This window comes from Macaca nemestrina, chromosome 3 (assembly GCF_043159975.1).
Source record: "Macaca nemestrina isolate mMacNem1 chromosome 3, mMacNem.hap1, whole genome shotgun sequence".
In the NCBI taxonomy this organism is placed as follows: domain Eukaryota; kingdom Metazoa; phylum Chordata; class Mammalia; order Primates; family Cercopithecidae; genus Macaca; species Macaca nemestrina.
This window is the reverse complement of record NC_092127.1, coordinates 70,624,900-70,637,439: the sequence shown is the minus strand read 5'-3', so window position 1 is coordinate 70,637,439 and position 12,540 is coordinate 70,624,900. Positions and strand designations below refer to the sequence as shown.

Here is a 12,540-nt window from a genome sequence, read left to right as displayed (position 1 = left end):
TTTCCGCTGGAGCACAGATTGCTCACCGAGGGCCAAATGCAGGTGGGCACAGTGGGAGGATGCATTGACATTGGGGGTCCATGTGGTGGTGGGGTGCACAGAATTTCCTTTCTGAAAGGAGGATGTAAAGCAGCTAAAAGAAAGATGTGAGAGAAGGTAATGCAGGTTTGAAAAAGTGTGAAATAGTCACTAAGGAGACTGGAAAAGTGAAAAGACTTGGGAAATAGAGTGTGTTGGGAAGTTTATGGTACTGAGTTTAAATAGAGGTTGTGGCGGGGTTGTGAGCCTTTCTCTGGCCATGTTTTGCTGCACAGATGCAGGCCTGAAATGAATGGAAGGTTGGACTTAAGAAAGCTTTTATTCTGCTAATTTCCAAGCTACTAGTGCCAGATTTCACAGTTTTTAGGACAAACTGGAAATCTGGATTTTTATATAATGTATTCTGATTTTTAAATAATGACAATTAATTCAAATAGAAACAAAAGAAATTACTGTGTAGGACAAATTAACATGACTGCAGGCTGAATCCAGTCCTTGGGCTGGACTGCAGAGCATCTGAGAGAAGGGGAAGATATAGTACTAACAACAAGGATAATAATAATAATAGCAGTCAATGTGCTAGACATCATTCTAAGACTGTTACATGTAAACTCATTTAGCCCCACAATAACTCTATGGATTAATATATTTATAATCCACTTTACTGTGGAGGAAACTGAGACACCGGGAGGTTGTGTGACTTTCCAAAAGTCAGAGTTAGTAAGTGGCAAAAGTGGGATTAGAACAAATTATAATTTTCTACAACATCCCGGAAAAATTAAGTTCAGGTCGCCAAGGCCTGGAATGCTGGATGAGGAGTTGAGACCAACCCTGTCTGCCCATGGGCAACAGTGACATTTTTTTAGCAAGGGAGGAAAAAAAAAAAACAACCACCACCACCAACCAACCAACCAACCAACCAGAACTTTTTTTTTTGGCAAGAGTAAAATGATCAAATAAGTAATTGAAGAAAATCAATCTGCCCAAAGTTAGATAGCTTCTAGGAACAGAAAAAGAATAGAGACAGGTAAATTGGTCCATTGCTTTAAGAGCCCAGGTTAGCAGTAATAGAGGAGGAAACCAGATTTTTGGCAGCAGGAATAAAAGTAAAGGAACCCTTAGGTAATATTAATAAATGTAAATACACTTGAACGCTTAATAGTGTTTGTTTCATATTTAAACAAAACTTTCCTTATCATCATTACACAATATTATAGAGATGATGAACTAAGAATTTTTAAAGTATTTTAAAGTTTATTTTAATTTTCCATTGCACTCAATTATATTCCTTAAAATTACCAATAAAATATTGAAGCTGGATATTTGTTACCCTTAAAGGGTTTATTTTTTGACAGTGAAATATGCATAAATGAATGAGCTCTGAAGGTGACTAAACAAATGCTTCGTTCAGGAAGATAATGTACATAAAGAATAAAATTTGAAAAAGCAATTGAGAATTTGTTTTTATAAACAGGTATAACGACAGTGGAGCATAAACAGTCTGGCTACCGTGGATAATTTAGCAACCTCAGGAACTACGATTTGAAACTTTTTGAGATGCTTAATAAAGAGCATTATAGGATAATTTTACTGAAAACATTCAACAAATTCATTCCACAAACATTTACTAAGCTAAACTCCAGGCAAGGGCTTAGAAACAGAATAGAGTCAAGTCTCTGGCTTCGCAATCTAGTTGGAAAGAGTGACAGTAAAAATAGATCATTGCAACATAGCATGGTAAGTATCACAGAAGAGCAAACAGATTAAGAAATAGAAGAAGGGAGACAATGACTCTGTCACTTAGACCAGCACTGACTACACAAAGGATGAGGTCATTGAACAGGGTCTTAAAGGATGGAAACCAAAGGACAAGTGGAATCTTAAAATAAGATTTTATTTTAAGGCATTATTTAAAGGCAAAGGAGTAAGGCCTCATATTTAAAGGCAAAGGAGTAATATTTTAAAGTTTAAGAATATTTTAAACTTTTATTTATTGGCTCTGATCCTAACCAGCTGTATGGCCTTGGGCAAGCCACTTAACCTCCCTGGCCCTTACCCTTACATCTGTAAAGTGAGAGAGCTGAGCAAAGAAAGTCCAAGGTTCCTTCCAACTCTATGTTCTACTTACATCTGTGAATGTCTGTACATGTCTGAGAATCTTGAGCTACATCCTAAAAAGCTTATTACTATTGGCAAATAAGCCAGGTCAGACAAAGGGGCTTCATAGCAAAAGGGTATGACTGGGCCAATTTTGGGGCTCCATACCAGGGCCGCTCTCTCCTCTTGCCAAGGGTTAGACTGCAGGCTAAGGAGAGAGGACAATGATTGAGACCCTGCCACCTTACTAGTCCTGCCTGCTCACCCACTCCTTCCCTCGTACTCTTTCCATACTGTATGATCCAGCAATTTCACTTCTAGGTACGGTATATACTCCAAAGAAATGAAAGCAGGGGCTCGCATAGATACTTGTACATAAATATTCACAGCAGCATTACTCACAATAGCCAAAAGGTGGAAACAACCCAAATGTCCTTCCACAGATGAATGGAAAACAAAATGTGGTATGCATAAAAAATGGAATGTTATGTAGCCTTAAAAAGGAATGAAATTCTGATATACGCTACAAGGTAGATGAACCCTGAAAATATTATGTTAAGTAAAATAAACCAGACAGAAAAGGACAAATACTGTATGATTCACTCAAATGACGCGCCTAGAGTAGGCAAACTCATAGACACAGAACGTAGAATAGAGTCTTCCAGGGGATGGGTAGGGTGGAAGAATGGGGAGTTATCGTTTAATGGGTACAGAGTTTCAGGGTGGGATGATTTGTTTTTAAAGTTCTAGAAACAAGTAATAAGAATGATTTGGTTGCACATTGTGAATGTAATTAAGGCCACTGAATTGTACACTTAAAAATGGTTAAAATAATAAATTTTATGTTATATAGATATAGATTTGACCACAATTTAAAAACTACCCACGAGTCCCTCAAAAAACAAAAACCTATGCACATGCTGTTACTTGACATGTACTATGCTCTCTCCCACTACGATACTTTAGCACATTCACCTCCTCTGCCTGGCAACCCTCCTCTCCCCCACCTCCCTAGTCTTGTGGGTTATACTTGCTTGCTGAGGACACAGTTTGGGTGTCCCTGCCTCAAGCAAGACAGGCTGGGTCAGTTATCTGGTTGGTGACTTCACATTTAAGTTCCCATGGCAACATGTTGTTTAACTTTCTATTATAACATTTATCTCACTGAATTAATATTTAGTTATTTCTTTTTCCTTGCCAGATTGTTCACTCATTTAAAAAAAGAGCCGTGTCTTTTATTTCTGAATAGAGGCAGTGAAGTTAAGAACATAGGCACTTGCATCAGAATGCTTGAGTTCAAATTCTAGCTTTTCCTCCTGCTAGCTACATTTCTTAGGTAAATTACCTAAGCATTCTGTGCCTCAGTTTTCCACTCTGTAATACGAGAATGATATTAATGCCTATCTCATAACATTACAGGGGGATTAAATGAATTATTCCATATAAAGTGGCTAGAAAATTGTCTTGATACATACTAAGTACCTGCAATTATTAGCTATAATAATGTTATTTTGTATATTTTGATTATATTATTAACCTCAGGTTTAGTATAGAGGCCTGGCACATAATAGGCACTGAACAAACATTTTCTAGATGTACGCATGAATGAGTGAAGTTCTGAACAAGTGGAATTCTGATCCCAGATAGCTCAAAGATTTGTGGGAGAGACTTATCTAAACCACAGTAAAATTTAATGTGATAGGGGTGAAATACATACGAAGTATTATGGGAAAAAACACTGGAGAAGACTTCAAAAAGAAAATTTAAATTGAGTTTGGAAGTTTGGAAGAACTAAATGTTTCCCAAATAAAGGGGTAAAAGTCATATATTCCAAGTACATGGGTCCGATAAATATTTATTGGTCAACTAGTATGTTCTAGATACCAGATGAATTTCTAAGGATACAGGGGTAAACAAAAAACCATCCTCAGGCTGCTGCACAGAAAACAGTACAATGTGAAAATCAGAGGCATGAGGAGAAAGAGGATGAGAGGCTATATGAAGGCAGTTGTAAAGAAAGAAATAGGTGGGAGATGAGGCTCGTCAGGAAAATTCTTTAGGTTAGAAAAAGCCCCAAATAATGTTTTATATTTATTTTAAATATTAAATAAAATAAATAGATATTAAAACATTTATATAACACTTATCATTAGGTTGAAATGAAATTGCCACTTTTATAGGTCACAGTGATAGAAAAAAAAATCAACAATTTCATATAGCTCAACCTATTATCTACTAAGCCCTAATTGCTTTACAAATATAAACTCATCTAACTAGTTGGAATGGGTTCTGTAAGTAATGAGGAAGAAACAAATTATTTTTACACTTGATCTTAGCCAAAAGGCCGAGAAGGACAAATTATTTTTAGAATAATAAATGAAGTCATCTGCATTGTTTTCATGTCACTATCTACAACACCTATAATTTACATGAAACCCTTCTGTGTATTGAGCCCTCTAAACACATATAAGCATACTTATGTGTGTGCGTGCATACACACACACACACACACACAAAGACTCATGCACACAGTCACCTCTAATTCTCACATTGGCTCTGCAGGGCCAGTCTGAGTCTCCACATGTTACTGAGGGTGATGCTGTGGTTGAGAGAGAGGTGAAATGGACAAAGCTCACTTGGGCAGTAAGGAGTGGAGTCTGAATTCTCCCAATCAAATCTCTTTCTACCTCACTGTACTATCTGCTCTATAAGGTTAGCTCCGAAGGCGGCACAGAGGATAGAGAGAGGATCCCCAACTAGAGCTTGGCTAGCTCAACAACTCTGGGATGAGACAAAATACTTGTTTGTATACTGATGTTACGCTTCTAGGATTGAGTACACGATTCATTAAAATGGTATATTCAGAATCTCAGACATCAGATTTCATCGAGTTATATTTTTAACTTGTCATGAACAATACGGTATTATATTCTTGAGCTGAGAGGTATGGAACAGTAGAGATGCAGCTCAGCTTCTCCTCTTCCCAGTTTACATGTGGGAAAACAGAACCCAAAATGTTAAAAAGATCTGCTTAGAAAATGTTGTTGGGGCTAGAACCAGGTCTGCTGACATCTCAAAGAGTCTAATTCCTTACTGCTCTGCTTGTGCCAGCTTTCCAACATAGTGAATAAATTAAACCAAAGCAGGGTATAAACTAATTTAAACCCATAAATTAAAATAAATAATTGTTTTAAGCAGATATACTGCTCTGTACCTCACTGGAAACTCTCCAGACTTCTATACGCAGAGAATAAAATTCAGTTGATAGCATCCTCTTAGTATTTGAGGGATAAATGGAGAACTGGTTCATTATTAGCTATAATGGGGTTTTCCATTATTAAGAGCATTATTGAAGGGTGTCAGTGTATTTGCTTTAGAAACGGTGAGAAGCTTTAAAACCTTAATAAACGGCATAATTAAAAACAAATACCTTGGTCTTGTATTATACAATCTGTAGTGACCAGCGGAGGGATCTGGCCTCTGGTGTTGGTGGCATAAACTTGTCCTCCTCTGCTGGCTCTATCATTCTCGATCACCTGGATCTGATAAATAAGACATCAAGAGCTCGTTAAAGTAGATTCAGGTCCTTCTCAACATTCCATTTAGAGAGTACTCTTGCCCTCTCCTCCCTCCTTTTCCCCTCCCTCTCCATATTCACACACACAGAGACACACATACACACAGTCTCACGCACTCGCACAAACTGGCATTTTCTAAATCCTTTCTGTTCATTTCAGATCAAATTGTCATGGAAAAACCTACCGTGTCTTCAGTCAAAATGGTTACAATTTTAGAATAGTAATTTCCAATTATATTCTGTAATTCTTTAGCTTCAAATCTGACAATGTGACCCTTCAGAGAACTTTATTTTTATCTAATGTGTTTGTTAGGAACATAGGTAAGCATTTTCTTTCTGGAATGCTGTGGCACAATCATGGCTCACTGCAGCCTTCACCTCCCTGACTCAAGCCATTCCGAGTAGCTGGGACCACAGGTGGGTGCCACCACACCTGGCTAATTTTCTTTTTCTTCATCTTTTTGCAGAGACAGGGCCTCCTCTCCCTATGTTGCCCTGGTCTCAAACTCCTGGGCTCAAGCAATCCTCCTGCCTTGGCCTCTCAAAGTGTTGGTGTTACAGGTGTGAGCCGCTGCACCTGGTCAGCATTTTCTTAAAAAAAAAAAAAAAAAAAAAAAAAAAAAAAAATCTGGTAACAAAAGAAATTGAAAATAACTATTTAAAGGAAATACTGGCCTGGTACAATGGCTCATGTCTATAATCCCAGCACTTTGGGAGGCCAAGGTGGGAGGACCACTTGAGCTCAGGAGTTCAAGAACAGCCTGGGCAACAGAGTGAGGCCTCATCTTTACTAAAAAGGTTTTAAAAATTAGCCAGGCATGGTGGCATCTGCCTGTAGTCCCAGCTACTCTGGAGGCTGAAGTAGGAGGATTGCTTAAGCTCAGGAGTTCAAGGCTGCAATAAGCTATGATCGTGCCACTGCATTCCAGCCTGGGCAACAGAGGAAGATCCTATCTCAAAATAAATAAACAAAGGAAATACTTTTTCAAATAAAAGAAACTTCCAAAAGGCTAAAAATTATCTCAGAAGAAATGATTTATAATATACAACCTATAAAAAACCTTAACGTTCTCCTCAAATGTCTTTTGATCTTCAATTTGCTTTTCAAGTTTCCCCAACTGCATCCCTGGCTCCTTGAGATGTAAGACACAAACGGTATAAAGCAATCCTATGTGGTTTTTGCCCACTGTAGAGAAGTCAACAGGAGCAAAAGTCTCTAAGTTCTGTCATCGAATGTGGAAGCATCTGATATTTCTCTGTTAAAAACAATTGTTATTGATGAATATTATAAGAGATACAAAATGTCTTTCTGTTCTAATTGTTTAGGAGTGAAAATTATGAGCAAAATCTAGTAGTATGCAGTTAAAAAGAGAACAAGAAAGAATCCCAATAATTATGTTCCTCTTTATCTTCTCCCTTCCCTCACTTCTTTCTTCATAGGAGAAACAAGGAGGAATAAAAGGAAAAAAAAATGGAGAGGGTGTAAGAAGAGGAAGAAAAAAATGGAGAAACATGAAGTGTGTCCAGACTGGAACAGTGTGTCCAAACTGCACCAAGGGTGCAGTTTTTAATATTCCTAAAACCATTAACGATATGAAAACTGCCTTCTGCAAACTCTGAAATGTTGCTTTCTCTACTCTTCCCTCCCATTCCATCCAATCCAGTCCCCAGCTGGTACTGACAACATTGGTTTTATGAAATGTTGATGACAGATTTAGCCTGCCTTTAAGTCTACAGGTCTTCCCTCCTAATTTCATAGGATGTGAACTGTTATTAGATTAAAACATAAAATGGCTCCAAACGTAACTGCTGTCAGACACAGACAAGACTAAAGCTACCATGAGCAGAGACAAGAAGCAGAGAAACTGAAACACTGTAATTATATTCTGTATTTTGACCACAAGGTTAACCGAATTCATTAAAAATAGAGTTGATTTTTATTTTTTTGAGACAGGGTCTTGCTCTGATGCTCAGGCTGAAGTACAGTGGCATGAAGAGGGCTCACTGCAGCCTCAATCTCCTGGGCTCAAGCCATTCTCTTGCCTCAGCCTGCCAAGTAACTGGGACTACAGGTGTGCACCACTATGCCCAGTTAATTTTTAAATTTTTTGTAGAAATGGGGTCTAACTTTGTTGCCCAGGCTTGTCTCAAATTCTTGGACTCAAGTTTTCCTCCTACCTTAGCCACCAAAAGTGCTGGGATTATAGGCATGAGCCACTGCACCTGGCTTAGAGTCGTTTTTATATTATCAATATTTATTGCAATCATTTCAACCAACAAAGAGTCCAATATGAAAGTGAAGTAAAAACCATGATAATGTATTAGTGTGCAAAATATACAGAACATATTGAATATAGTCTTCAATAGACTATGTTTCCAAAAAGTTTATTTTTAAATTATCCATTTGCAATTTACAAAGCCCTGCCTCCAAAGAAACAATGTTATCAGTAGTAATTACATTTCTAAATTAATTCATATCTTGGATGGAATACTACAAAGAAAAGAGTGGGAGATATTAAAGTAGTTCTGATAATTGCTAAAAAATACTATGCCTTTTTTTATTTACCTCAAATGCATGTTCTTGAAAAACAGGCTTAGAGATAAAGAAGCATCAACAGCAATTTTGACTGTGACTCAGTACTTGAAGGGTTTAGATTTAATGACAGTGATTCTTGATAATTCCAAAACTACTTCAAAAGGTATAGACTTATTTTTCCTTCAGAAGATGTGCTGCTAGAATTACGATTATATTTATCTGCTATGAGTGGAGCATTCTGAGTTCATAAAACAGAATTGGAAAAGAGAAAAAAAGAAAGTGATTATCTTGAGATAAGTGAACAAGGATAAGGGAAAAACAGGAAGATGTGTGTGCCACGCAAGAAAGGCTGCTTAGCAGGATCATGTGAATTTTGGAGTGGTAAGATAAGGGGAGTAGAAAGCACCCAACTACTGAATAATCCTCTTATGGACACAGAAAAGGAGGGAGGAAGAGTTTTGATGACGATATATTTCCTTACTTTCAAAATTTATTTAAAACCACCACCCAAAAGGGTTGTAATAAGCACCTACGCACCTAGCTCAGGACTGGAGTATAGCAGAAGCTCAGTAAATGTGACTTTACATCTTTCTTTCCAGAAGGAAAAATTTATTTTGTTAGCAAAAGCATATTCCTTTGGTAATAGGAACACAAACAGGCTCCATCTGACCATCACGATTTCATTAGTTTTAAGATAAAAATAAATACTGGACTGATTTGTCTGTATGTATTGTAAGGGTCCTGGATGAGTCACAGCATCTACTCCTTCTTGCTTTTGTTGCCTATTTATTAATTCATTCATTCAAGGAATATGTGGACATATACTATGTATCAGGCTCTGTTCTAAGTGTTAGAGACACAGCAGTGAACAAAACCAAATCCTTGCCCTCATGGAGTGGACATTCTTGTGCGGAAGAAAGGCAGTAAGTAAACAAATGTACAAGTAATACACCCGACATCAGGCAGTAATCAGTGCTGTGGATATGGAGTGATATGGATGGGGTGCCAGGGAGACTAAGGATGAGCAATGAGGACATTAAGGAAATGAGGACATGAGTCATGCCCTGCATACATCTAGGGGAAGAGCATCAAAGCAGAATAAAGGCAAAGGCCTTGAGTTAGGGCCATGCTTGGCCTGCCAAGGAACAATAAGGAGGCTGCTGGTGTTGGTCAAAGCAGGTGGAGAAGAGTGGTAAGAGACAAGGTCAGGGGTAGGAGGTGTGTGTGTGTGTGTGTGTGTGTGTGTGTGCGTGCGTGTGTGTGGAGGGGGTGAGGGGAGCCAGAGGTGGCAAATAATGTAGGATCCTGTAGACTATTGTAAGAACTTTAGTTTTTAACTAGAGTATTGGTTTCCTTAGCCATGACATGATCTGACTTAGAATTGGAATGGACGACTGAAAGGGCAGGGAGACCAATTAGGAGACTCTTATAAAAACCTAGGTAGGTAGATAGTAGAGGCTTGGAACAGGATGAATAGACAAGGTAGGACCAAGAGAACTAGCTAAAGAACTAAATGTGAGATGTGCAAGAAAGGAAGAATCAGAGATGATTCCCAGGTTTTTGGCCTGAGGAGGTAGAAGAATGGAATTGGATCTGGATTTCAGGGAAAACGTCTTTACTAGGAATATCTGCACTTATTCGAAGCCACGAAAATAGATGGAATTATCTAGAGTGGTGCTTTGCACACTTTGGTGTGCCCAGGAATCATCTGAAGAGCTTGTTGAAACACAGATTCCAGGGCCTTACCCTTAGAGATTCTGATTCCATAGGTTTGTGCTGAGGCTTGAGAACATGAATTTTTAATAAGCTCCCAGATGATGCTAATGGTGCTGTCCTGGGAGCACATTTTGAGAAGTGTTATCCAGAGAGTAAATGTCAATGGAGAAAGGGACAGCTCCAAAGACTAAGCCTTAGGACGTTTCTAACACTAGGTGGTCAGAGAGATTGGGAGACATCAACAAAGGAGACAGAGCCTCCAGTGGGGTAGACAGAGATGTAAGCAAATGGGAGGAATCCCAGAATGCAAATGTAAAAGTTTCATTTCAAGGAGAACGGAGTAAACAGATGTGTCAAATTGCTGCTGATGTCAAGTCACATGAAAGCTGAGAATTGACCATTAGATTTGGCAACAGGAAGTCATCGGTAATTGGACTAGCACAGTATTGTGGGGTTGTGGTGATGAAATCTAAACTGGAATAGGATCAGGAGAGAGTGGGAGGAGATGAACTGAAAACGACAGATATAGGCAACTCTTTGGGAGATTTCTGGCTATAAAAGAAAGCCAAGAGATGGGAGGAAACTGAATCCAGGTTTGGGGAGAGGCCAAGGAAAGCTTCTTTTATTAATGATGGGAGGCATCATAGGATGTTTATATTCTGACGAGAATGAACTAGACAGAGAAAAACTTAAGTTCATTTTCAAAGAAGTATAGATGATGCAAGAGAAAGGGGATGTGATGGTTAATTTTATGTGTCAACTTGGCTAAGCCATTTTTGGGACAAATACCAGTCGAAGTCTAGATGGTGCTGTGAAGGTATTTTTAAAGTATTTTTTAAGATCGAATTAACATTTAAACAGGCAGGCTTTGAGTAAAGCAGATTACTTTCCATAATGTGGATGGGCTTCATCTAATCAGCGGACCACCTTAGGAGAAACAGGTTTCCTGAGAAAGAGGAAAATTCTGCCTCCAGATGCCTTCAGACTTGAGCTGCAATATCAACTCTTCCCTAGGTCTCCAGCCTACTGTCCTAACTTTCCAACTCAGTCCCCATAATGAAGTGAAACCATTAATTAAAATAAATCTCCCTCCTTCTTTCTTTTAAGCCATAAAAGTAATGACTGGGAATATGATTATCAATAACGGCACTAAGAATTGTCAAAATTTAATTTCTAACATGTTATAGCAGTAGACAGTATTACAAATCTTCAACTTTAAATTCAAATAAATATAGAATAAGTAACAGATTACAAAAACAGTCAAAATTATCTGCGCTTCCTTATATCAATGCTCTTTTCAACGTTGCCTTGCCCCTCCTCCCATCAAGAGGCAAAGTCCATTTTTGAATCTAAGGCAGTCTTGTGACTTGCATTGGCCAAGAGAATGCAGCAGAAGTAGCGATGTGCCCGTTCCAAGCCTAAGCCTCAAAAGGCCATGCAAACTCCTACCTTCCCTCTTAGATGTCTGCCACCCCATGAACAAACCCAGTGTACCTTGCTTGACAACGTGGCCTGTTCATCCCCCATCAACAGATGGGTACCAAACACAAGACACACAAATGACACTATCTATGATGGGAAGAGCAGTGCCCCTCAGAAAGACACGTCCATGTCCTAATCTCTGAAATCTGTGAATATTACTGATACAGGAGGGGGGCAGGGAAGTGCTGGGTAGAGAAAGGTGGGTCCCCGGGTAGGGCTCTGCTACCACGGACGTAGGTGAGGACAGGCACTCTTGCTTCCATGCCCAAATGTTGCATTTTCCAAGACCACCCTGGCCTGCCATGCCCCCATCCTGGGCCTATAAAAACCCAAGTCCCTAGCGGGCAGACACACAGGCAGCCAGATGTGGAAAGGAGCACATCAGCAGATAAAGATACAAGCAGCTGGACGGCGAGAGGACGTGGAGGGAGAACACCGGTGGAAGAGCACACTGACAGACACGGGCAGATGCGGAGTTTGGCCGGGGCAGTCAGAGGAGGCCCGGGCCACTGAGTGGTAGGACTCCAGGTTCCCTCTGGTTCCCCCAACTGCTGAGAGCTACTTCTACTCAATAAAACCTTGCACTCATTCTCCAAGTCCACGTGTGATCCAATTCTTCCAGTACACCAAGGCAAAAACCTGGGATACAGAAATCCCTCTGTCCTTGTGATAAGGAAGGGGTCTAACTGAGCTGGTTAATACAAGTCGCCTATAGACGGCAAACTAAAAGAGCACCCTGTAACACATGTCCACTGGGGCTTCAACTGTAAACATTCATTCCTAGACACTGCCATGGGAGATGGAGCCCCACAGCCTGCCCATCTGTATGCTCCCCTAGAGATTTGAGCATTGGGGCACTGAAGAAGCGAGCCACATCCCCATCGCATGTCCTGCAAAAGGGATAAGGGATCCTTTTCCATTTCATTACCTCAAATGGCAAAAGAATATTATTAAGGATCTTGAGAGGAGGAGCTTATCCTGGCCCTGAATGGAATCACATGTATAAGAAAGAGGTAGAGGAATTTTGAGACAGACACCCAGAGAAGAAGACACAAAGAAAAGGAGGACTCAATGTGACCACAGAAGCAGAGCT

The 12,540-nt window shown here is 39.5% G+C and overlaps 1 protein-coding gene across 4 annotated transcripts in view; it reads right to left on the bottom strand.

Moving 5' to 3' along the window:
* Positions 1-12,540, bottom strand: part of LOC105486188 (SEC24 homolog D, COPII coat complex component) — a 112,210-nt gene that overhangs the window by 74,032 nt on the left and 25,638 nt on the right. For all 4 annotated transcript variants that reach the window (XM_011748909.3, XM_011748911.3, XM_011748912.2 and 1 more), the window contains exon 7: positions 5,567-5,678. In XM_011748909.3, coding sequence (XP_011747211.2) covers positions 5,567-5,678 — 112 coding nt within the window. The remainder of the gene's footprint in view (positions 1-5,566; positions 5,679-12,540) is intronic.